Source organism: Phoxinus phoxinus (genome assembly GCF_949152265.1).
Source record: "Phoxinus phoxinus genome assembly, chromosome: 4".
NCBI lineage: Eukaryota > Metazoa > Chordata > Actinopteri > Cypriniformes > Leuciscidae > Phoxinus > Phoxinus phoxinus.
The window spans coordinates 28,725,682-28,752,769 of record NC_136879.1 but is presented as its reverse complement, the minus strand read 5'-3'; the positions used below and the strand labels follow the sequence as shown (position 1 = coordinate 28,752,769).

General features: G+C 37.5%; 2 protein-coding genes across 6 annotated transcripts in view; one reads left to right on the top strand and one right to left on the bottom strand.

The window, feature by feature from the left end:
- Positions 1–27,088, top strand: part of sez6b (seizure related 6 homolog b) — a 213,469-nt gene that overhangs the window by 1,814 nt on the left and 184,567 nt on the right. For 2 of the 5 annotated variants that reach the window (XM_079608885.1, XM_079608886.1), the window contains exon 1: positions 26,269–26,526. Coding sequence is in view for 3 of the 5 variants with exons in the window: in XM_079608882.1 (XP_079465008.1) it covers positions 613–631 (19 nt within the window). In the remaining 2 variants the exon portion in view is untranslated. Of the gene's footprint in view, positions 1–118; positions 158–427; positions 632–26,268; positions 26,527–27,088 lie in introns of those variants that run through there. The other 3 variants (XM_079608884.1, XM_079608883.1, XM_079608882.1) reach the window with 3 other exon arrangements.
- pipox (pipecolic acid oxidase) lies at positions 9,665–25,479 on the bottom strand. The gene is made up of 8 exons (XM_079610289.1): positions 25,105–25,479; positions 24,685–24,833; positions 22,082–22,295; positions 20,393–20,575; positions 18,580–18,732; positions 17,081–17,230; positions 13,641–13,716; positions 9,665–11,103 (listed from the first exon to the last, which is right to left on the bottom strand). Exons 1-8 carry the CDS (start codon positions 25,210–25,212, stop codon positions 10,973–10,975), a joined length of 1,164 nt encoding a protein of 387 aa, XP_079466415.1. The 5' UTR covers positions 25,213–25,479; the 3' UTR covers positions 9,665–10,972.

Genomic DNA, 27,088 nt, shown 5'->3' with positions numbered 1-27,088 from the left:
AGAGCATTTTTATTCGGATGATAAGCTTTACATAACACACAACACCATTAAACGAATGGGATGGATAGTATGTAGAGTGGATGCTTTTTGATATGTTCAACAATGTGGATGCGATGTCATCCCTCCTCAATCCCCCCTCAAATCGAGCGATGCTACTGTAGGTATCTGTTTCTTTCCTCAGAGGCCACTTCTACTCTCTAGGATACAATTGTCTGACACTATATTTGGATTGTAATATCCTCTGATGAAAAGGAGTGATGTAATATTCATGGGCAGCCATTATTACCCCGCTGGGCTGCAATGTGTCATAAGAGAGGTGGAGGTACAAACACAGGGTGGGCAAAGATGCAAGTGTTGCGTCTCCTCAGTGTACATGAGACAAGGAGAGGCTGTAATGACATGTGATGCCCTCTATGTTTCCGACTAGCAGCGCTGGCACCAGGCTCATTACCCTACCAAATGTAGCTGACTCCCCCAGATCCCAGAGGATAGCATCCCCAAGACTGACACACGCTTGTGGCACGTCGGGATCAGCAGCAGGTACCTGTAGTTCACATAGTGAAAGAAGTGAATGGACATCAGAGAGGACATGGAGTGTCATCAGGCTCTTGCATGGCGCTAGTGTTTAAAGGTAGCAAGTCCATGTAATCAACATTGACAATTATTATTTTCCAATGGAGTTTTGCAGTATTTATTATAAATGATTTATCTGTGCACATAATTATTTTTAACGTTTGTGCGCTCTCATTTTTTAGTTTAAAAACTCAAGATGCTGAGTAGTGTAATGCGAAAAAAATGTCTTAATTTGAGCTTTTGCGTTTTTAGAATGCTGTGTCATGAGTCAAAGAAGTCCTTCTAGCGCAAGTGTATAGAAAGACAATGGAAAAGCAGCAAACTGTAAAAACTCATTATTTGAGAACAGACTGTTTTTGTTCGGCCACTGAAAATGGTTCAAATTGTCCAAACGAAGACAATAAACTGCAGCTGCACCTGTGAGCAATTCACTAATGAATCAGTGTTTTGAACAAATTTGTTTGAGTAAATGATTCTCTCACATTGTTGCGTTCCTAAATGAATAACTGTTTTGAACGGATCAGTTGAGTAAATGATTCAATGACTCACTCATAAAGTCACTTTTTTTGTGAAAAAAAAAATCCTCTCCACTAATGGGTGGAGTGGATAAGCAGAATGGAAAGTCCAAGTGCCGCTGCAACGTCGCTCGGTCAATCCAATTAGAGTATCAGAGCTACTGTACCAGTTGAATTTGAATTGAATAAAACATCCATCTGTGGATCCACAAAACTGAGAAACTTAGAAAAAGCTGTCCATTGATGTACGGTGTGTTAGGATAGGACAATATTTGGCCGAGACACAACTATTTAAAAATCTGGAATCTGACGGTGCAGACAATCGAAACATTTCGAAAAATCGCCTTTAAAATAGTCCATTTATGTTCGCGATTGTGCTGCATTCACTCACAAAAATAAATGTTTTATATATTTACGGTAGGCAATTTACAAAATATCTTCATGGGACATGATCTTTACTTAATATCCTAATGATTTTTGGCATTAAAAGGAAAATCAATAAGTTTGACCCATACATTGTATTGTTGGCTGTTGCCACAAATATACCAGTGCGACTTGTGACTGGTTTTGTGATCCAGGGTCACATTTATAAAAGATAATCAAATCAAACATGGCTTAAGGAACTACATTTGAAATTGGAACACTTCTTTCTACTTTCCAAATCGTTTTACTTTAAGCAGAAGTAAACATAGTTTACAACATATTGTCTTCTTACACTCTAAAAAATGCTGGGTTGTTTTAACCCAATTTTGGGTCAAATATGGACAAGCCCAGCCATTGGGTTACATTTTTAAATTGCATTTTTTATCCAATGTTTCGATTTGTCCATATTTGACCCAAAATTGGGTTAAAACAACCCAGTATTTTTTAGAGTGAATATATATTATATATTACAAATATAAAATGTATTAGTGTAACTCATAATTCATAATAAAAATATTTTTTTACAGTAAATGGCATTAGTTTCAATATATATTACAATTAATTATTAATGATTAAATAAAAAAAACTTCCATCACATGTAGTAACTTAGTTGACCAAATAACAGGCTTTTATTTCCATTTCCATTTATTAGAGAGTAATCCACTATTTTTTTTATATTTGCAGTTGAATCCCAAAGGCGAACTCTTGTCAAAAAAAAGAAAAAAGAAGTCCCCCAAGGGACTCATATGCTGGCTCTACACTGCTCTGCTCTGTCATAACCCAGGGATATTGATCTTTACTAGTGCTGTCATCATAGTCTGCGCTGCCATGTTCTCTGATCCCCCCCTGTTGGAATGAATTCTGGCCCTCTTGACCCTCACAATGTCTTCCCGCAAAGAGCTCCTCTGGGGTTTCTGCGGGCAGCCAGTGTGCTGCAGGATGATTACTCCAGGGACAGAGCATTTTGTTTGCTATCGAAGTCTAAAGGAGCGAGTGCTTTTGGTAGACAGCCACTAATTAATGCCGGTCTCTTGAGGCAGGGTGTGCAGCATTACACAAACCTTGGGGTTTGACTGGCAGGGGTCAGAAAGGCCTGACCTCCTTTTTATTACACACTCATCTGTGGATATAAAAATCACTGAAGGCCAAAAAAAACAAAACATCACGGTTTTGAGCTCATGATACTCGATTTCAGGCTCCACAGCAGGTGCAGGGTCATAGATATAAAATGACTGGGGTGTTTGTGCTGTAAACATCATTTATTCTGTATTTCAGAAGGCTAATAAAAAAACACAGAGATGTAAGACAAGGTGGTATCTACAGTGAACAACACACTGACAGCAGAGAGAAGCGCTTATATCGAAAAATTACACCACAGTGAATTTTTTTTAAAGGGTATGATGTCCAAATGTATTTTAAAATCACACAGCAACTAATTTTGTGTGTGTGACTTGGATACATCTAAAATATTTCTCATGAAAGCGTGGGAGTGTTGTTGATGTGACGCAAATAAAATGTGCAAAAATGAAATATAATCATTAATTAACCTCAGTTTACCTGCGTCTGCTGACTTAAACTGATAAAATGCTGCTAATGTTCCTGCAATAACCTAATATCAATTAAATTCACATTTATTTGTATAAAGCTTTTTACAATAGATATCGTTTCAAAGCAGCTTTACAATGTTTCTATTACAATTTAGAGTGATTTGTTACCAGAGGTGTACAGTTTTAAGATGAAACAAATCATGCAGTTAGCTAACATCATGTATTAATTTAGGCAAAAACAATATCATTAAAGCAGATATCATAATGATCATAATTATTACAACATATAGAAAATTTGGCAGTGGTGCATGTTGATTCGAGTTATCCCTGGATTGTATCCCTGGATTGTAGGTCCAGTGGCACCGCGAACCTGCTCAATCACTTCCATCTCAGACACGGTTTTAATTATTCTTATTTCTTTTGATTATTTTAATTTCTTCTATGTAAAGCACTTTGAATTACCACTGCTTAGCCTTGCATTTACTGAATGAGCACTGTGCCACTGTTCGTCCGACTGTTTGCACCGTATTTTATTTTCTAAACTGTTTTAATTATTCTTATTTCCTTTATTATCTATGTAATTATTTTTATTTTTATTTCTTCTATGTAAAGCACTTTGAATTACCACTGTGTATGAAATGTGCTATATAAATAAACTTGCCTTGCCTTGCCTTGCCTTATCTGAAGTCCTCGCAGGGATTGGAGTCTTCTCTTCCCAGGTGTTGGGGGTTCTGAGATCTGCGTAACAGACTGGATCCAAACTGGAGCTGGCATAATATCTAGTTGGCATCCCGAGTTACAGTAGATACCGGGAACCAAGTGGAAAATAATCAGCATAGCTGCTGTTCATAATATTTCAAGCAAAAGATAATCATGTGCACTTCATCTGATATAACTGGAGTACAAGGTTATGAGACGTATATTTAAATGCTTTGCTAAAGAGATGTTTCTTTAATCTAGATTTAAAGTGGGAGACTGAAAATTATCAGGAAGGTTATTCCAGAGTTTAGGAGCCAAATGTGAAAACGCTCCCCCTCCTTTAGTGGACTTATCCTGGGTACTACCAAAAGTCCAGAGTTTTGTGACCTTAAAGAGCGTGATGGATTGTAGGGAGATAGAAGATAGGTTAAATACACAGGAACTGAACCATTTAGGGCCTTATACTGTAGGTTAGTAGCAATACTTTGTAATCATTACGGAACATAATAGGTAACCAGTGTATATGATACAATTTATGTTATATGATCATATTTTCTTGACCTAGGCTATAAGAACTCTAGCAGCTGCATTTTGGACTAACTGTAGCTTGTACAGTAGTAGTAATGCATTACAGTAATCTAGAGGTCATGAAGGCATAGGATATTGGATAATTTAGGGATTTTATCAGGTCATGATGAAATGTATAACTGAGTATCATCGGCACAACAGTGAAAATTAATTCCATGCTTTCTAATATTATTACCAAGTGTTTAGCATGTATATTGAAAATAGCAAAGGGCCTAACACAGATCCTTGCAGTACTCCAACATTTACTGATGTTACCTTGCATAATTCCCTGTTTAAATAACCAAATTGGTCACGGTCTGATCTAAACCACCTAAATGCTAAATACATACCAGTGTAATGTCATGGTGTATAGTGTCGAAAGCAGAACTAAGATCAAGTAAAACGAGTATTAAGATTGGTCAGAATCTAAAAGTAAGTAATGGGGCCTGAATCCCAACTCAAATTTTTCATAGATATCTATTTAATTATTATTTTTGCAGGAAGGAGCAAAATTGATCGAACGCAACTTTTTCTAGTATTTTAGACAAACAGAAGATTTGAAATGGGTCTGTAATTTTCCCAATTCATTTGGATCTAGTTGTAGTTTCTTAATGAGAGGATTAATAACTGCCAGCTTAAAAGGTCCTGGGACATTACCCAGAGATAGAGATGAGTTAATAATCTTGAGAAGGGGCACGTCTGCTGCAGGTAACAACTCTTTCAGTAGTGGGTATTTGATCTAGTAAGCTAAGTTGGTTTAGATGTAGGCCTAATAAGTTTATTTAGCTCTTTCTGTCCTATAGCTGTAAAGCACTTTAGGGGCTGAATCATAAACTGCTGTCAAAGGTTGTACATTTACAATTGTATTTCTGATACTTTCCATTTTCTTAGTGAAGAAATAAATAGTCATTACTAAATGGTGCAAAAACAAGCAAGAGAGAAATTTGACAGCTCAAAATAAAACTACAACTTGTTTCATTTTTTGAGAGGATGTGTTGCTTATATGATGCGAAGTCATGGTGCATCCTCAGTCAAGGACAATCCAAATCACAGGCAGGCGGTTTGAGCCCTGTGCTTAAATGAAACCCCTGTCCAGTCCAGTCCTTTACAGAGGTAAACATCTCTCATCACCATAGCAACACAAGCCTTTCTGTCTCTGTTGTCAATCAATGTGCGCTTTCCTTCATCCTTGTGCATGTCAACTCGATACATTGACAACTTCCAGAAGGCCAATTTTTTTTTTTTTTTTCATTTCCCTGGAGAGGGCAATATTTGAGAGCGGGAAACACAGCAATAGTGATATGCTTATAAGAAAAACAGCAGCCTGCACTTATTTCTATGAGTTTTGAGATTGAGTTACAGTTGTCTTCGTCATCCTCCTCTCTGCTATGAAGTGGTGGCTGATGAAAAAAACACTTGAGAGATTGGCAGCAGAATTCTGCTTTAACCCTCTATTGCATGCATCAAGAAATTTCTATTTCTGTTCATTGAAATGAATTCTGTACTACTTCAAGATGAATGTGTAACGTTAGTGTAATAGACTATAACTGCTACATGACAGAATCTACAGATCATTTTAAAATTAATTATGTTCTTTTGTACTTTATATTCCTCAAAAAATCCTGAAAATAAACAAAATGGTTTCCTGGTTTCCACAAAAACGTGAAGCATCGTTTTTTCAACATGGATAATTATAAGAAATGTTTCTTGAGCAGCAAATCAGCATATTAGAAAGATTTCTGAAGGATCATGTGACACCGAAGACTGGAGTGATGATGCTGAACATTCAGCTTGGTCATCACAATAATAAATTACATTTTAAAATATATTAAAATCGTGTTTCTTCAGGCATCCTGCATTATTATAGAGAGCACGTTTACCAGCGAACAACCCGATTCTCTCTCTCCCTATCATTAAACATCTCCTTTATCATTGGAGAACTATTTTGGCTTTGAGGAATAAAGCTCTCCTTTAGACCCAAGCCACAGAAATGACCCTTCCACGCATAAGCGAGCCAATGAAGAAGCCTGATCTGCATTCATTAAACCTTAATACAATGAAGCCTTTGCCTTCACAATAACTCCTGAGGCTCTCGTGGCATCAGGTTCGCACTCATCAGAGGTGATAAACATTAGCTCCTGCATGTTCGATGGCATTTTAATACGGCCATCAATACACTAATACTATCAATGCACGCTAACTTCTAACCAGGAGGATGAATGGGGCCCCTGGTAACCTGCTGTCACATTGTATAATTTCCTCATTCCCCCTGATGGTGCCGGTGGACGTCTAGAGTAAAAGGCTGCCTGATTAGTGATTAACATGTTTACAGGGGAAAATGGGTCCAGGCAGCAAGTCAACAAATGACGCCGACTTCTCAAAGACAAATAGCTCAACGGCTGATGTCTTTTTAACAATACGCCCCGTTTGCCACCAGACCTCCTTCTCCGAGGCGCCGAGGAGGAGTAATGTGTAAAATCATAAAAACTGACAAGTGTGCACTTTAATTTTAATGCTGTTGGCCACAGATGAATGCCTTCACAATCAGACAGTATCAGACGATACTGTTACAAACTCATTGCAGGAGGCTAATGGCTCCCTTGTCAGTGTAGCAGATGTTGAAACATGGCGGACTTACTCTTGCGATCAGCATTGGAGGTTATTGATCCGTCATCCTTCTCCTAAAGGCATTGAGTTTTCATGAAAGTTAGAGGAATCTCAGCGGGCTTTTAACATGAACGTTAAAGGGGAAAACAGCCATTTTTAATTGATGATGTATTTATTTGTCCTCAAAGAGGAACTTCTTTTCCACAGTGGTGCATACACAATAAAGACACATAGAACATTCAGACGTATACAAAAATCATACAATAATTAACACCAGATCACAAACATTGACAAAGGTGTAGCTAATCCTCTCTGTGCATTGGATGGTTTGTTTAAAACCCGTATGGAAGTAGGGATGAAGCTCTTATAACTAGCCTTTCTACATGGGTATTCGGTTCCTACGGTCAGAAGGGAGGGGGGTAAAATATTGATGATCAGAATCATGTTGTCAACACTTTATGGATCATGAATGACTTAACAGTCAGATAAACTGGAAGTTGAAACACCAATAATTTTGCTGGCTAACTGAGTAATCTTTACAAGTTTGTTCTTATTAGTGACTGAAAACATATGTGTATATATATATAAAGATGGCACCATACATAAGAACTGGTTCATTACTACGATACAAAAAAAAAAAAAAGAAGATGAGGTTGGACAGACAAGTTTTTTTATTTATTTAAAATTGTTAATCACATTTCATATCACATTAGGGTGGTGTACCCAAATTAAAAATGTTGCATTCAAAAACAGCTTGATGAAGTGCAAAGTGCAAGAGATCTCATGAAGGGAATGGGCATTCAGAGAAATTTGTAGTCGAGTCAGTGTTATTTTAGTATAATTGAGATAGGGGAGAGCCGGGACGATTGAAACGCGGGACGGATGAAACATTGCGATTTTCTTGAAAACCACTCACGTCATGTACGTCATATTTCTTCAGCACGTATAACACGCAATTGTAACCCAGGTTATCCACAGAATTAACACGTGATTAAATGAAGTGAGCAGAACATTTATTTTCACTTATACAGTTTCACTTATAGTGGTACACTTATTTTCATGAGTATTAAAATAGTAAATTAAAATAATTTTTGTTTGTAAGACTAACCAATGAGAATTGAGGATGTTAAAAAAAAAACATTTTTTCAGTTTCCGGAATTCGCACGCGGTGAGAGCTCGCGCTCTCTTTGATTGGAAAAGCAGACGAGAGCAGTCGTGATTTGGATCTCTCCAAAGAGATTTGAGTATTTGTTTGATTTTATTTGAAAAAATTGATTAGGATTGAAGTTATATGTGCCCAGAGACGATGTAGCGAAAAGAGAAGTAAATTTGATGTGAAAGAGACTATTAAATTGATTTTATAACGTGTGACGCAGTTGCGGAGAAGCAGCCTTGTTAACGCATAGCGCGTTCACGTATCAAAGAGTTGTTTGAGAACTCAATAACGATCAAAAAAGATCTATGATTAGAATTTATTTTTACGAGAGAGTTGAGCAAAGGAATGAGTTGTAAAAAGAGTTCTTAAGACCTAAAAGGATTATATGTTCAAGTTCATCGGGTCTTGGTGAGTTACACTTTTATTTCATGTAATAAAATGTGAAATGTTGTTGAAATGTTCATATAAGTTAATTATAAATTAGAAATATGTTTGTTATTTTATGAGTAATGTATTTTTCTTTACGATCACATATGGTGAACGAATGATCGCACGTTGTATGTGAAACGCAATCGCCATTTTGATGCCGTGCTAGACAATGATAAATGATGTGATGTGTATGTTATGGAGAAAACTAACAAGGATTTCTTTTCTGACCTTTTATTCAAGGTCAGGTTTTTTTTGTTTTGTTTTGTTTTCTCTGTTTTTCTTCTTTCTGCCTTTTGCTGATTTTATTTCATCATCATCATCATCTTGTCGAGTGCATGCTGTGAATTGAGTTGATGCTGCATTGAAATCGTTGCTTTCCGGATTGGAGTTCCTGGATTCCTGGTATTCGTTCCAACTCTCGTGTTCGCGGAGGGAGTCGGGACTGGCGAGCCGCACGGACCTAACAGCGAGTCGTGATTGCATGGAACTGACATTAGTGTTGCCGATGGATAATGGATGGTAGGAAATTGAACTAACAGCACTTACATTTTTCACCGTTCAATTGGAAGGATTCAGCCACAAAGAAGAGACTGCGTAACGAACAATACTGTTGTCGTATAACGATTCACATTCACAAGGTTGTGAATATAATTTGAGAGACTCATTTTTTGAAACTGCTGGGTTTAATTCCAGTGAAGGGAATTAAGTGTGAATTTGTTGGGTTTATTTTATTTTTTGTTTGTTTATTAACGATGTTGCTTGTTCAAATGTGATTGCTTTCATTTTATTTTTCCTTTAATATTGATTGAAAACTAAGAAGAAAAAAAACTTATCCTACATACATTTTAAAAAGGGATCAACTAAGGAGTTTAACTTAAATTGATTATATCCTAAATTAAGCTTTTCAGAAGGTGAATTCACTGTAGTGATTAATTATTTTTATTTTTTTATTTTTTTCCAAAGAAACGAGAGGTTAATGTATTAATTTACATAAACATTGTGACAAGTGATTATACTTGCCTTTTGAGTCTTTGAACTCATTAAGAACAGACAAAAAGGTGTCTAAAGAAATTATTATATTTGTTTGAGAAGCACACTTTGAATTTTATTTGTTTTTTCTCTTTCCTGTATTTTCTTTTTTCTTCTTTCTCTTATACATTCAAGTTTCAAATTCTAAACAAACCAATATATTTCAATTATACCTTATACCTTGTGTGAGTGACTCATTATTGTTGTGACATCCTTATTCTCTGCAGGCGAATTTAGTTCTTCTGATTTAACTGGTCCATACTCAGACTTTGTGTCTGTACGAAATTGAGTGAAGGGTTACACAATGCCTACCAGACCCGCGAAAACATTTCTTCTTTACGTCATGCCGTTTTGGATTTAAAGCCGGAAAGCTGTTTTTGAGTGCAGTAAGTGAATTCTTTCGTGCGGTACTTTTTTTTGACTGACAAGTTGTATTTATTGTTTCATGTGCCATTGTAATGATAATACGGCAGGTGTATTAGTACTGTAACACACCCTTAAGTGTGCAATATCAAAGTTTTTTAGTTTAAGGGAAAAACAGGTTTAACTGTCGGGATGCGCTGTCGGGACGGATGAAACAGCGCCTCCTGCCAGTTAAACCTGGTCATAGGAAAACCGCTGTTAAGGCTATTCAACTAGTAAACACTCGATATGACTCAAGGAAGAAGTATAAGATAATTAATTGTAAACGGATTTGTCTGTCTTCGTCAAAATAGCCTATTAGAAAGATTACACAAAATGCGCATAGGCTTATCGCCTATGTTTAATGGGTGATAGAACAAAATGGTTAAAATGAGCCTTTAAATTTAAATAAAAGACAAAATATGTTTGTAACAATATGTACACAAGTTACTTGTCAGGTGTTGTTCATAAAAACAAGCATTAGATGAATAGTTGCCGTTTAAACTGTTATGTTTCATCCGTCCCACCCCTGTGTTGCAACCGTCCCGCTCAGACGGGACGATTGAAACAAAGCACAACTACCGATCAAAGTAAATTTTTACTTAAATCATTCTATATTTGTAATGAATAACACATGATACTAAGAGAACACATATGTGAGTTGTTGATCACACACACACAAAAAATCTATCTGTAACCTTATCGTAGAAAATGACGTTTATCTGAAAAGTGTTTCAACTGTCCCGCCTCTCCCCTACTTTATAGTTTCTATTGATATTTCCAATTAGTTATGGATAGGGTTAGGTTTAGTGGTAGGGTTAGGACTAAATTTTCAGACAGGAATGTTGTTCCAGGATCAACAAAATATGTCGACCCAGGAACATGTCTTGGCAAAATCACAGTGACCACCATGCCTCCTTACAGTGCTCTTGGTTAATGAATTAATATAGCACAGTTAGTCGGACATTAACATTCTGTTTTTTTTATTATATTAAATGCAGCTTTGTCTTTGTAGGGTCTTGGACTTAAAGTGAAGATCTGGCATGGGACTGGAAACGTTTAATACCGAAAGGTGAGAGGTCGTGTGAGGGAACCTGCCCCATGGCCAATTGAGAGAGCACCTTGCCTATGATAGGGCCGAACTTGAAGCCGTGGCCTGTGGAGAAAGAATGAGAAAAAAATTAATAAATCAAATTTACTGAGAGGTGAATCATCATAGGATGGAGTTGACATTCATTCAATCCACTGGGGTAAAAGAACCGCACCTCACGGGAATGTACAACGGACCTCTATAAATAGCCATTATCTGTCGTCCACGGTCTGACTCAGAAAGCCTTTGCATGAGAGAGCATAGAGAGAGAGAGCATAGAGAGAGAGCATAGAGTATAGCAACATCACACCCCTGTCATGGGACGTTTATTTTTTGGGTGGGTTTTGGCAAAATGGTACAGTAAATTAAGAAAATTGGTCTCCTTAGTGGAAGAGAGTGGACTATCAGAGGCTTCAATATAGCATGGTTCTGTACATGTATGTTTTTTTGTTGTGTTAAAGAGATAGCTTTAGCTTAAAATGAAAATACTCTCATTATTAATTAACCTTAATGTCATTTCATACTCCTCTTTCATTCAGAAATTCGTAAAATAATGTACACCACTGTTCAAAAGTTTGGAGTTGGTAAGATCTTTCAATGTTTTTATATGTCCATGTTTTTATATGAAGTTTCTTATGTTCATCGAGGCTTAAAATAACCGTTTTCTTTATTAATTTTTTCCAAACTTGTAAACGATAGTGTAGTTGCCTGTATTTTTCATATAAGGGTTAATGCCCGACGAGGTGTCCATTGTCAGGTATTAATGGACGACGGCGAGGCCTCCGCCGAAGTCCATTAATACCTGACAATGGACACATCGAAGGGCATTAACCCGCTTATACCATGTTCACTTGCCAAATAACACATTTTTAAAACATTAGTTTATATTTTAATTAGTTTTACAATCGAAATCTAACGGTTTTAGAACTCCTTTACTAGGTGTCCTACATCACTTTTTAATGGACACCCTGCAGCCAATCAGAATCGAGTATTCACCCAGACCGTGGTATAAGCAATTACAATGATCAGAGACTTTTAAGCTTCTAAAAGAACTCAACAGCACCATATGACATATGCACGGTATTCAAAGTCTACTGAATCCATATGATAGTTTTGTGTGAGAAACAGACTGAAATTTAAGTTAGATTTACTGAAAATCTTGATATTATCCATCCCCGAGTTAGTGGGAGTGATAATAATAACATCTGATTCATGAACAAATAGTTTAAGTGGTTTTCTTTTCAATGCATCAGCTGATTAGGTTCACAAAACTAGTCATGAATCAAACTGATGCAATTCTCAAATTCAACTCATGAGTGAATAATGAATCAATTTCAGTCTGTTTCTCACAAAAAGCTATTCTATGACTTCACAAGACATGGATGATTCATTAATAACTGCTTTTATAAATTTTTTGCATGTTTTTGAAAAAGCTTCAGTCCCCATTTATAGTAACTGCATGAAACAGAACAACCAGCACAATCTTTAGAATTTCTCCTTTTGTGCTCCGCAGAGGAAAGAATACAGTTGAGTAAATGACAGATTTGAAATGTTCAGGTGAACTATCCCTTTAAGAAAGAGATGGAGATGGAGCTGGGTGAGATGTTTAAAATGCACCGCATTCTTCTCCGACACTCTCAGCTCTTGCCTTTGCGGATTGGGTGGCTGTTTGAAGTCGGCAAGGCTGGTCTGTGAGTGGATATGGCTTTGACCGGCAGATGTGCGCAGATGTGTGAGGGTCTTCTGTTCTAGCTTAAACCCCACTGATGTGACTGGGTATCCATGGCAACCGGAGGGCCTTGAGCTCGGAGACTGGCTTGAGACAAATTCCGAATGGAAAGAAGGGCAACTTCCCGCCCAAGCTCTGTAGTTTGTGTCTTTGCCCCTGAAACTGATCCAATTCGCACCCTTTAGTTTTTCCCAAGCCGCAAATACAACAGCTGCGCCGAGGGCAGGAGAGCAGCGGGAAGGCGAAGCGCTGTCATTATGGCAGACAATAAAATGAGAAGAGGCAGGGAAAGGTTAATAGTGAGCATTCCTCTGCTCCTATCAGAGTTGTAATGTATTATTAAGGCAGAAGAATATATGTCATAAATCATTAGTGTGCGATGTGCCAGAGCAATGGGACGGTACCGGTACAGTGAGGCAGACACACAATGCTTCCTGTGACACCTCCAAAGCAGCTCCTTTAACTGGAGACAATGCATCACAAGATGAATAGCTACACATAATACTGAATTTCTCTGCCTAACCCCTTCTTCCACCAAACGCCACTATCCGCGCCCCGTGCTGCTAACCAGCGCTTCTCTGAAGTGATTACCAGCGGAATTTAATTAGCCCCATAATTAGTCTAAGGAGGAGGTGATGTGAACAGATGGAACAAATGTCAGGTGAACCCTTTGGCCCCCTGAGAGGCGGGTTCGGGAGCACGCAGGAGCCTGGGGAGCCAGCAACCGCCTTTAATTAAACGATAAAAGACCCCCGCACCGGGGGCTTCGCTTCCTGTCCTTCACCAGCGCCCTGTTACTTTCCCTCATTAAAAAGTTAAGACACCTCTCTGAGTCTTTGTGACTGTGTGCCTGTGTTTTACAGCTCGAACTGACCTGAGAATCCGGCACCGATGATGATGTTGCCGTAAGTTGGGTGGGAATCAAGGACAAAGTGGTGGTCTGGTGTGACCTACAAACAACGAAGCAGGGGAATGTTAAACATCAAGACTAGATTGTAATTATTTCTGCAAATAGTTGACCTTTTCGTACTCTGAACATGCGCACGGCATGAATTATGAGCGCTGTTTGAACTGAACTTAAAATTTAAAGAGAAGCTTAAGAGATGAACAAATTGACTGAGGAATGAGGAACTTGAATTTTAACTACTTCGTTAGGACATATAGTGCACTATATTTCAAAGGTTGTTTTGAAAGAAATGAATACTTTTATTCAGCAAGGACACATTAAATTGATAATTTACAGTAAAAACTTACATTGATACACTGAAAAGATTTATATTTCAAATAAATTAAAATGTTCTGTTGAACTTTATATTCATAAGAGAATGCATCACAAAAATATTAAGCAATCAACAGTTTTCAACAATAATAATACAATGTTTCTTGAGCACTAAATCAGCAGATTAGAATGATTTCTGAAGGATCATGTGACACTGAAGACTGGAGTAATGATGCTGAATCACAGGAATAAATGACATGGTAGATATACTCAAACCTTTTTTTAAACCTGATTTTTTTTTTATTTTATTTTTTACCATGTTGCTGTTTTTACTGTGTCAAACAAATGCAGCCTTGATGAGCATGAGAGACTACTTTGAAAAACATCGAGAAATCTTACCGTCCCCAAACTTTTGAACAGCTGTCTTGTTTCTAAAGACGCTTTTTCACTTCGTCCTGAACAAATGTCATTTCTGATTACTACAAACAGAGACCGGTTCAGCAGAAATGATTGTTTTGATTCATTTCGAGCCACTTGTATATTTTTCCTTTGAAGTATGAAAGTAATCGATACAGTGGTTGGCTGACTGAGATGTTGTTCTGTTCTGTAAATTGTATTGAAGAAGACAGCTCAGTCCAGCATGCTTCTAGGGAACTGCTTTATAATGTTCCTCTCAGTTTCTTGCTTTAATGCTGAACTTTATCTCGGTGTGGATCTCCTGACAGGGCAGTTTATAAAGGATTTAGGTTGTGTTGCATCATCGCTGTCCTTTTCATGTTTGATGTGATTGTACCTTGCATTTGTAAGCTGTGTTTGTATATTTTTTCATTTCACCCATCTGGATGCAAACTTTGCTTGGTCATGCAAAAGTTAGAAACCTGCTCTGATGCATCAGTACATCAAAAAAGTAAATTCTCTCAAAGGCACTATATGCACACTTTTTGGATTAAAATATCCAAAAACCACAAGATCAATGTTATATATTTGGTTGACTTTTGAACTAATTGTTATATAGGTCAAGCATGAGCATATAGCTTCTTACACAGCATGGTTCTTATTGTTTGAATCTCTTGTTTTCTTAATTGAGTGAGTAACATGTTTGTACTATGCCTCAGAAACAATACTATTTTGTGGCTAACATGGCATAATCAGAAAGAGCTTTATTTGTAGTAACAGTAATACAGCATTTTCTCTGCCATTCACTATATTTTAAAATTAATTGCATGCATTTAGCAACAGAAGTCATCCAGCTTTTATTAATATGATATTCCAATATCAATCAATATCGAACAAGTAAAGCACTGCGTTACCCCAAATATTTAATTCGTCAAATAAAGTGACCTGTATGAGTATTTATTCAGCTCTTGCAGCGGTTTCATTAGAATTAAAATTATGTGAATTTAAGTGGTCAAACGTAACTCTAACAAACTTCAAGTCCAGGGAAGGAGGAGGCGGGAACCGCCAAACGTTAATCGTGAAATAAACATAACAAAACGAAAGGAGCGGCAGCGGCCGACTGTGGCATATAAGCGTAACAAAATCTCCAGAGCTCCTCCATGGGACTTGAGCCGCTCCCACGGCTCTTGGCCCCACCCTGTTTCATACCATAGTAAAATAAATAAAACTTAAATACATAGGCTCATCCATGAACATGATTTCTGCCTGAGTCCCGTCGGATTGCTTTCCATTGGCTGTGGAGGTGAAGATGACAACTCCCATGATTCCACGCTCATTCGCGCCGACATTAAAGGTGCTCTAAGTGATGTTGTGTGACGTCAATTCTTGTTGACGTTCGAAGTATTGTCAAACAAAACGGAGGCTAGCTAGACCCTCCCTCCTCCTCATCCGCGCACTAACCCCCCAAACCCCACCCCCAAATCCTTCTTGTCGGTTATTGGCTGGAACACTGTTTGTTATGTTTCGTGGTGCGGGTGAACCCAGTTTGTTTTTGTTGCCGTTTGTGGAACCTGGGGACCACAAATACAGAGACCGCGGTTTTTTACAGTGTGTTTCGAGGACAGGCAGCTAGCGGGTAGTGAAGAGATGTTTGCTGTATGTGACAAAAAATGTTTTGGCCCAAAAAAACACGTGACATCGCTTAGAGCACCTTTAAGCTAAGCCTTTGTTATTGTTTTGAATAAGCGACCTCTTGCGGCAAAACTTGCATAATGTGCCTTTCAATGAGAGGCTGACACTGTGACCCACTCAGATGTGATGCGACAAGTTTCCAGCGACAAGTAATGGGTCGTCAACAAACATTAAAAGGGCTTCTGTATCCAGTGTAGACAGAGTCAGTGATTATAAGTGTCAAACTGAACGCCATTGGGCGGGGCTTATGGTTTGATAATGTAAAACTATTGTCGATGTCTTGCTTTAGAGGTAGTCATATAGAAATGTATTTGGCTGTGTGAGATCTCATATCCAACATAACCATGTTTGGTTTGGAGCTTGGTTAAATGTTAAAAGAGTTTTAAACTATGAAACTTGCAGAATGTTTTAATGGTACAATGACCTCTCCCTCTTATATGACAAAAGAGTCAAGGACATTTTGATTTCTCATGTCATGACCCCTTTTAAACATTTTTTTTTCCCTTCATAACACTGGATTTTGCCTTACATTAACGAGAATGGGTTTGGGGGTGGGGTTAAAATTAGCTGAATTGTAAATTTTTGAGGTTCACTATAGTGTTGCTATGAGACACGGGTCTTAAAAAACGAAATCAAGCATCCCACAAAATATCGTGTCATGGTCATGTCTGATTAGGATAAAAGTCCGATTTACATGAAAGAAACAGCTTTAATCACTTTTCACCATATCAGGTCATGTCTGGTTAGGACAGTGTAATTCCAAGTGTCTAGAAGTAAAAAAATTAAATTAAATGAAAATCAATTTCAAAACCCATGTAGAACTGAAATTAATGGCTTGGTTCAATTCCAGCAACCGTTCAATCAAATGGCATGTCAGAATAAAATATGAGCCATGCATTCAAATACGGTCTCCTTCTTCTCTCCTTAAGTGAGAAAGAAAGTTTGGTCTGGGGCACACAGTGGCAGATCAGTGATGGCACCTAAGGACGAGCAATGAAGTCACTCACCGTGTACATGCAGCTCTCCACCACAGCGGGCACTGGCACCAGCCCAGGGAGACAGCGGGTGACGTAGCGCATGAGAATATCGATGTCGCCTCTATCCGTCTGTTTATCTCGCTCATCCGGTTCAGTCTCGCTGCCCATGTGGTAACACACCTGCTCAGACACATGCACGCACACTATGATCCATAAAGCCAAACTGACCTATGATACATTACGGATTGGTGATCCACCGCTCGGTGTGCTTGGAGGAGCAGCAGATATACGTGCAGAAGGCAGGCTCTAGCGACTAGAGCAGACATAATGCATCTAACATGACACAGGCATCTGTGCTCTCCCATTCAGCCTTGCTAAGTGTGATGAGACTGAAGACTCCTGCTGGGCTCTCCTGCATACTGAAACCGAGCCATTAGTACCAGGAGAACACAGACCAGAGGAGAGTGCTGCTTCTCTACTTCTGTGAAAGCATCAAGGACCGTGTATCCATTCGGAGAGCTATACAGTCACTGATGTACTCGATCTCTGAAAGCTCTCCGAGTGTGGATGTGTACTGTATTGCTGCATGAGGGAATTGTGGATTAATTAACAAAGGATGAAACGCTATGGTGTTGAATCTTTGTGGCTTTTTTATGAGATGTGGGCAGGCGGTTACAGTAACACAATGGTCTGTGGTACATATTGTTATGGTGGTTTAGAGTAGGCTATATCTATTGTTGCCAAGGAGAAGTGCGTTTTTAAATGAGAAACATGGGACACAGAAGAGCAGGCTAAGGGGCCATTCACACAGAATGTGTTTTTGCAGTTAAAAACACGAGACACAGATCAGTGGAAAGAAAAAAAAAAACACCACAAGATCTTGAGATGAGTTTTATAAAAGTTGAATAACTTTTAACTTGAGAGACATTTTGCTGCAAAAGACGTGAGACGCGGGTGCAACGGTCAAAGATGTCCGTCTAGCGCATATACATAGAAAACAGTAGCGCGGTGCAATGAAAAATTCCTAAAAAAGTGGTTTAAACTGAATTTTGACCCTTTTGTCCATTTCTTTTTTTAGCGAACCATGGCATGGACAGGAACCAGTTTTAATTTTATATACTATTATAGTATTTATTCATATTTTAAATTAGCTTTTATTTTATTTTATTTTAATTTTATGTGTTTTTTTGTGTGCATTTTTTTACGTGTTATATATATTTCTATTTGGCTGTAATTTATTTGTATTATTTAGTCATTTTAGTACTCCAACTTAAACTTATGTCAGATATCTCAGTAGCCAATTTTTTCGTCTTAAGAATTTGAAGTTGTTCATGTCATATTTATATTTTATTTCAGCTTTATTTCCTTGAATGGAAACTATTATTAATAGTTTTAATAATCTATAACAACACTGGATCTGGAATGACGGAAGCCAGACTTCAACCTGAGCACCACAAGCTAGATAACCACTTGGCCATGGCTCCAACCAAACCTGTTCTTTTAAAAACAGCAACCCTGCTGTCACTCACCTTCATTAGTCCTGGATACTCATTGGACGGGAGGCCGTAAATGTCATATTCCCCCTCTTTCGGCTCCATCTGTATAAAACATGGAAAACGTTGGCTGACACTATAGGTGCCTGGGATCTTCTCCTTCCAGTAGCATACGTTAATCTTTACAACCTGCACAAAAAGAAATGACCCATATTACAGATAAAAAACAGCATGTAAATTAAACATGAATATAAACACTGATAGGGTAAATGTAATAAGTAGTGAAGATTCTGTAGCTCAGAATATTCCAGTCTGTCTTCTCATTCAGAGACCATAAAAATTCACCAGTGCAAAAATTCATTGCTCATATATTGTCGTGCTCACCCAAGCGCAGACTTTCAAGCCTGTGCTATCCTGAAAAATGCAATTCCAATTCTAGGTCCAATTCGGAGTTTAACTAACACAGAGTACTTTTTCCATCACTTCTCTCGTGGCGTGTGACACATAAGAGATCTTTGTGGACTGGAGACTCTGGGAGCTGTTTATAGGATTGGGAGGTGTGTATACGGTGGTTTCTGTACATTCACAAATAACTCACTTTTCATTCTGCCCAGGGGTGTAATCCAGATCAATCTATATGTGGCTGTGTGTGTGTTTCACAAGCTATGGCTGGTAGTCAATATGCTTTATATATTCCCACGCTCACATTTTTCAGAACTTGTTTTCCAAACCCAGACATTTCACACTGATATATTGTTCCATGATGCCTTGAAAGAAAGAAAGAAAGAAAGAAAGAAAGAAAGAAAGAAAGAAAGAAAGAAATGATCGGTGAGAAAATTAAATGATGGATGGATAGAAGAAAGGAAGAAGGTGAATGAACAGATAGATTGAAAAAGTGAGTAATTGAGAAAATGAATGATTGAACAGATGAAACAGGGTAAGAAGGTGAAGAAAGAAATATAACAACTGAATGGATGAAAAGATGAAAAAATAATGTGTTTAGATGAGTAATTAAAAGAAACAAAATTATGTAGGTGATATGGACGGACAGACAGACGGACGGAAGAAAGAAGGTGAGAAAATGATTGGATGGATGAAGGGATGTAAAAAGAAGATAAATAAAAGAAAGAATATATGAACGGACAAAGTAAATATGGTAAGTAGGTAAAGAAAAAAATATGACAACAGAATGGATGAATAAATGAAAGATGTAATGTTACTAGGTGAGTAATTAATCACATAAGAAAGAAAGAAAGAAAGAAAGAAAGAAAGAAAGAAAGAAAGAAAGAAAGAAAGAAAGAAAGAAAAAAAGGAAAAAAGAAAGAATAATAAAGAATAAATTATGTAGGTGAGAAAAATTAAATGGATGGATGGATAGAAAAAGTGACTAGTGAGTAAACGAGAGAATTAATGAAGGAACAGATGAAATAAAGAGGGTGAAGATAGATATATAACAAATAGATGGACAGATAAAAAAGAAAAAAGAAAGAAAAGGTGACAAAATGAATGGATGTATGGATGGAAAAGCAAATAAATGAAAGAATGAATTAATGAATTAATTATCAAAATAAAGAGGGAAAGTAGGTTAAGAAAGAAATATAAGAAATTGATGGATGGATGGATGGATGAAAGATGTAATTAATTAATTTAATAATTCATGGATGCATGACAAATGTATGAAATGTGAATGGTTGAAAAAAAAAAAATAGGTGAGTAAAAGAAAGAAAGAAAGATGAGTCAATAAAAGAATGAATGGATAAATGGATGGACAGACAAAAAAGGTAGGTAGGTGAGTAAATGAAAAATGAATGAGTGAAACAAGTGAAGCAAGATGACTGTATGTATGCACCTTGAGTGGCAGCTGCAGTCCAGTGTGTGTCAGAAGTGTGTTTGCCCAGGGTCCAGCTGTGATCACCAGGTTTCTCCCTCTGTAGACTCCAGAGCCTGTGGTTACAGTGACCTCAGCACCAGGCGTAATGTCAATCACTTTCTCCCCGTCCTTTATCACACCCCCACCAGACTGAAAGATCCTCTGAGAGAACACACACACATGCACAAGCAGATTAAAGCGCTTCAATCTGACTACAGGATGTTCAACTTTACTGCATAGACAAAACTTCTTCAAAACAGCCCATCTAAGACAGAAAACCCTAATAAGAGCAGTGAGGAGAGACTGGTTCAAATTTAACAGCGGCTGAGTTTGACACAGAGAGATGTCAACGGGGATCAGTTAAAACTGGAAAAATCTGGTCAGATTCGGGCAAAAGATAATAGAGTTTCCTTAGTGAGAGCCAACAGGGAGCTTATCACTGCACTCTGTAGCTGCTGTAGGCAGAGCTTATTGAATCCAGAGAGGCATTGTGTATAAAACTGCATGGCCATATTCCCTGGATAGGGTGTAAGGAGCCTTTAACAAGCTAGTTTTGCAGCCATATCTTATCTTCGAGAGCTTTAAAAAGCACAGTGAAGGCGACACTGAAGTACAGTTATGTACATAAAGAACATTTCTCACAGTGAAAGTTTAGGAGTCTCACACACTAAGAGATTTATTTCCACAGTACACTGAATTTATTTCACACCACTTGAATTGCTTTAGCTGAGCACTCTTATCTGGCAACCAAAATAACAATTTGAATAATAATAACAGCATTTATCATGACAAAGAGAATCTAACATGTCAAATAAAAAGTCTACACTTGAAATTATAGCCGAAAGTCATATCATGTTATTCTTCTTCAGTCTGTATGCTACAGTGAGCTAAAACTGATTCCGCGGCTCCCACGAGGAGAACATTTCAGTGATGCTTCTATAAGGATGTGATAAAACACAATCGGTCCAAAGCGGGGTTTTGGAATGGTAGCAAATGTATTCATTTCGCATGCATAATTAGATGAGCATCTGATAGCTTTGAGCTGCCAAGCTAAATATAAGATTGACGTGTGACATTCCAACAGCCTCCGAGAGATTTTTTAAATAAATATTTTAATATTATGATTCACTAAAACAAGAAAAAGAAATCTCATTTTACACCACCGTTCAAAAGCCTGGGATCACTCAGATTTTTATGCGTTTGATAGAAGATTTTTAGACGCAAGAATACTTTATTTAATGAAAATACTGTCAAACACTGTTATTTAATGAAAGTCATATCATGAAATATTAATTTATTGTATTTTAATATATTTTACATTTTATTCTTTGATAACAAAGCTGAATTTTTAGCATCATTACTCCAGTCTTCAATGTCACATGATCCTTTATCATTCTAATATGTTGATTCGGTGCCCAAGAAACATTTCGAAAATAGTTGTTTTGCTTAATATTTTTCGTTGATTTTCGTTAATATGCAAGTCATGATATCATAGAAAGTTAAAAAGAACAGCATTTCTTTAAAATAAAAATCTTTCATAACATTAGAAATGATTTACTGTCACTTGTGATCAATTTAATGTGTGCTTCCTGATTAAAAGTATACATTTCTTGCAAAAAATCGTACAGACCCTGAACTTCTGTACAGTAGTGTATATGATCAGCTGACCTGTACAGCTCGGAGGGCTCTGTCCGCATACAGCACGCCGGCAAGGGTGTCTATCAGCGCTCCGTTCCCCTCGGGGAGATTCACATTGGGAATGTGCTGGCTGAACTCCTGCTTCTCCAAAACCACTCGGGGAATCTTGTGGCTTTGCATCGTGGCCTGCAGGCGTGAGAAACCCTCGCTGTTCTCTGGACCCATAACCAGTAGGCCTGTGCGCCTGCGAAGGGAAGTGCACAAGATGACTTGTGTGTCCATGTTGAAGAGCTGCACCTTGATTTAGGTGGAAGTGCTTTGAGGCATGTGTAAATTGTGCAAAGTGCCGCATGCGCCTGCTTATGATGCAGGTGTCTTAATGTGAGGAGTTATGGCACTACGGATGAGAGGTTGGGAACACAGGTTTTAAATCAACAATGTGTGATAGATGGTCGTGCTGTTTTCTGTGGATACTGTTTTTCAAGGCCTACTTCATCTGCCAGCCATCATGATGCATGGGCAGCACGAGTTCACAGGTCCAAGTCATTCATCAGAGATTTTTATGACTGAATCCCCCACTGCGTGTGTGTGTGTTTGATTTGGGACACTGAAAGAAGGACTCCATGCAACATTTGTCAATGCCCTTGTCCTTAATAGCAAAAGGGGCAGGTCACATAATGGTGGGGCAAGATCCTTTTTCTGAGGTAAATTAGTGTTTCAAAGATGTATTTTTTTTATTTGTCATTTTAATACTGACCGAATCAAACATGCATAGAATAATTTCCTTACACAACCTTAAAATTGCCTGCTGTTTTTAACTACCTAATCCTGTCTCGTTAGGAACGTCTGTATTTGCAGAATCCTAATTTATTTTGACCTTCGTTGCACACTTTAACTAAAGCTAAATCTATCATTGTGCTGTCTGTCACAGCTTTATTATGAATTTTGACCTTTTTGGCAGCTCTATGGATAAAATAACAGTTGGTGGTTCAAGCTGCTGAAATATTATAAAAAGAAAATGAATCAAAAATAAGAATCAGAACAGCAACAGTAACAGTCAGGGATGAAACGCCCTGGGCAAAGTTGGGTTTTGCACGATTTTAGCATAAATCTATATCATTTCGTGAGTACTTTGCACTGTGATAATGGACAACACAAACTACTGTATATTTCAATAATAAATTCAATACATACTATGACTAGGACTATTTATAATAAAGCATCTCTAAACTGTGTTCTAATTGGTCTGTTGCGTAATAACCTTAACTGGCAAACTGTAAAGCTATAAAGGTGTGCTGATATTAATCAATAATTTTCAGAAAGAAACAACTGATTTTGATGTGTATACTATTAAAATGTTTGGGGTCAGTAAGATTGTATACTGTTCAGCAAGGATGCATTAAATTGATTAAAAGTGAAAGTAAAAACATTAATAATGTTACAAGATTTCCATTTCAAATAAATTCAGTTATTTGGAATTTACTAATCGTCAATGAGTCCTGAAAATATACCACAGTTTGCACAAAAATACTAAGCAGAACAACAGTTTCCAACATTGATAATAATAATAAATATTTTTTGAGCAGCAAATCAGCATATTAAATTGATTTCTGAAGGATCATGTGACACTTAAGCATGGCTGCTGAAAATTCAAAATATTTTAACATAAAACACTATTTTATTTTGTAATGACATTTCACAATATTACTGTTTTTACTACATTTTTGATCAAATAAATGTAGCCTTGGTGAAAATAAGATACTTCTTTCAAAAAGATGAAAAAATCGTATTCACCCCAAACGTTTAAATATAGTGTCTATTTCCAATTAAGATAATGTTGAGAAAAGAAAATCATTAATGCCGGTCTTAAATGATTATCGCAAGCCACTTTGTTACATTTACCCCAAGAAATGATACAGAATTATTATCCAAAACCCCACTTTGCTTAAAAGTGTTTTTAAACTTTTGGAAGGCACTGAATGTTTATTCCAATGGGTCTTGTGACAGACGCATCCAGCGTAAACGTCTTTGCATAACCTCCACATTCACACAACAGACACTTCCATCGGTGTGAAAACTAGTCCTGACCAAACCAGTAATGACAACTGTCATTTGGAAAGCAAGTGCCATATAGTGCAAATCTATATAGGAAGAAAAGAACAGAACATATCCAGCATTCTTCAAAACGTTCCACACATTTTTCAGTCCCTGCCCAGCAGTCTCTGGGATGCTCAAGGGCACAGGTGGCCTCTCATCAGGACCCATCCGTCAGAGAGCTGAGATGGATAGCGGCGACTGATTCTGCATCAAGGCTGAGTGGGCTTGATCCACTTGTGATCCATTAGACCTCTCCGACACTGGAAAAACAAGTGTGCCCCACGGTCTGCGGATGATGCTCAGGGACTAGATTGAAAATGCTCCTTAAAGATATGGTGAGTTCTATGACAAGTTTTGAAGTAGGCTACTTTACACGCTGTACATCTAACCCACTCACCATAACTTTAAAGGAGCATTTTCATTCTAGTCCCTTATCATCATCATTCACAGACTGCACTGGGGCACACTTGTTTTCCAGTGTCTACATGTTGCATAGGGGTTAGAAAATGTTATCATTCTTCCTTACACGCACTTACCTGTACAGCTCAACACCTGCTTCTTCCTCAAGCTGAGCCCAGAGCTCATAGCTTTCCTGCATCATCTGTATGTAGAAATATTCCTCATAGGCTTTCCGTATGATCCTGGTCTGGCCATGAGAGCTCCCTCTGGAGTGGGGCAGAACAAACTGGGGAAAAGGGGGAATTCGAAAAACACATTTTACCAGTGCTTGTAATTCTATAGTCTTTGCTAATAAAGTACATTGCCTAGTTTTAATAATAATAATACTAAAAACAATCCAATGTTATATGCAATAATTAATGCTGTCTTACCATTTTCTTACTGTTTTAGATGAGTATTTTTGCCTTGATAAGATAAACAGGTACTTTTCTAACATTTGTTGTATGCTATCATTCGGGAAGGAATCATAATAAGTCGGCAAATCATGCTGTACCGACCTGCTCCAGCAGTAGAGTTTTCTGCTGTTTTTTGGCCAGCTGATAGGCAGTGCAGGACCCCTGGATCCCTGCGCCAATGACGATACAGTCGTACACTTCAGACGACATTTCCAGCTTTAGTTCTCTCTCGTGAGATTCTTCTGACACACAAACACGATGAAATTGCCGTGACCTACTTTTCGTAGTAGTTCAAAGTTCTCCGGTTTCACTTATGTAAACATGATCAGCTGAATGTAAGAACCGCCTTCTCGGTTTATAGCACACACAATTTTTAGTGAATGTTTTTTTTTTTCCACCAAAAAGTTAATTCAAAGAAAGTAGGACCGGCACGTAATGACGTAATGACGCCAATTGCAACGCGGCCAGAGAATGTCTGACGCGGCGTAAAACTTTTCCAATATTATTTGGATTGGGAAAATGTTGACATACGCAAGGAGAAATGGTCTGGAGGATCCAAGCCAAATTACATGTATTTCCTCCAGGAGACCAAGGACTGCGCGCAGCATCTGTTTGCAGAACATTGTCAATAAAATTTTTTTTTTTTTTTTTAACAAATTTATAATAGTTTTTGATTAATAAATTGCTATTATGTGCACTGGCATTTTTGTAAATATTTTGAATACCGTTACTTTGTTTTATTAAAACACGTTACAAAAAAACACATTTCGTGTGTTTTTAATTAGAATCAGAATCAGAATGAGCTTTATGTTTACACAAGAAATTTGTCTTGATAATAATGATGTTTATTGTAATTTCAGTTTTTTATTTAGATTTTTATTAGATTTAACTAATAAAAACTAAATAATTGAGAACCTAAACATAATTGTACATAATGCAACAAATGTAGCGTATTTTCTTGGGTGAAATTCTTTTGCAGGTTTTAATAAAATTCTATTTATTTTAAACCATGTTCTGTATGATTGTTGAAAATAGTATCAAAATCTTTAAGTCAACATGTTTCCAGTAGACTACCAAGTTCATTCCAAGACAGTTATCTTATTATCAGCCCACACTCACATATCAAGTTGGGCTTGACTTGAGATGCGCACGCATCGATTCGGTCCGAATCATTCAGTCAGTTTTTGAATCAGTTCAACAGATTCATTGAAAAGAACGATTCGTTCATGATCCGATTCCGAACACCATAATCTAGTTAATCGAAACTATGGGGTCGCAGCAGTTACTACATGCTTGCTGTGATTCGTTATTAGGGTGTCTTTTCTGTGTTCTAAATTATGACAGCGAAGAACTGAAGTGAGTTTATTAGTAGGCTAGTGCGATAATCGGACTTTGGAAAGCCAGATAGCGTCTCCATCTTTTGTGTTTGCTTTCGTTCGTAGCAGGTTTTTCTCGCTCCGTTCGCTCCCCGTTCCAGACTTTCAAGACTTTTTTAATGTTTTGGATTATTTGTTTGTCTGAAAGGTAATTTACTCTTTATTTATTTATTTATTTATTCAAATTTACTTTTTACATTAAACTGTTGTATGAAATAATAGATTAAACTGTTGTGTGTAAAGCAATATGTTTAAAGCATGACCTATAGGCTTTATACGTTTTGACCAGCCAGTTGCTTGTTGTAACATCAATTGAATGATTTTAAAAAGCTAATTGTTCATCTATACCTTTCTTTAACAACGTTTTAATAATATGTTTCAGACAGGACGGATATTGATTAATTTATGGTTTACCTGTCCAAGAAAATGTAAATAGCATTTTGTTGTGACAAACTGACCACAAACCTGTTTTGAGAAACGTGGTAAACTGACTGTTAGTAGGCTATATGGAATGTGTAATGTATTGTAGCGTTTCAGGCAAGGACGAGACAGTTTTACATAACCAAGGGTGTTTATTAAAGGCTGTTGTCGGCCACAGCCCACGCCGTACACACCCGACTTAACAGAGAACCGCACTTGAACCAGCGAGGCACTCCCCTCCTCTAAATTCCCAGTTTCCCCCTGACTTCCCCCAAGGGGCGGAGCCTTTT

What these genes read in the sequence shown, in the direction of transcription:
- pipox (XM_079610289.1), bottom strand. Translation starts at nt 25,212, where the DNA reads ATGTCGTCTGAAGTGTACGACTGTATCGTCATTGGCGCAGGGATCCAG. An exon ending in GCAGGTGTTGAGCTGTACAG is followed by an intron (nt 22,296 to 24,684) that starts GTAAGTGCGTGT and finishes TTCCCTTCGCAG; the next exon opens with GCGCACAGGCCTACTGGTTA. An exon ending in AGTATCCAGGACTAATGAAG is followed by an intron (nt 17,231 to 18,579) that starts GTGAGTGACAGC and finishes GTGTCTGAGCAG; the next exon opens with GTGTGTTACCACATGGGCAG.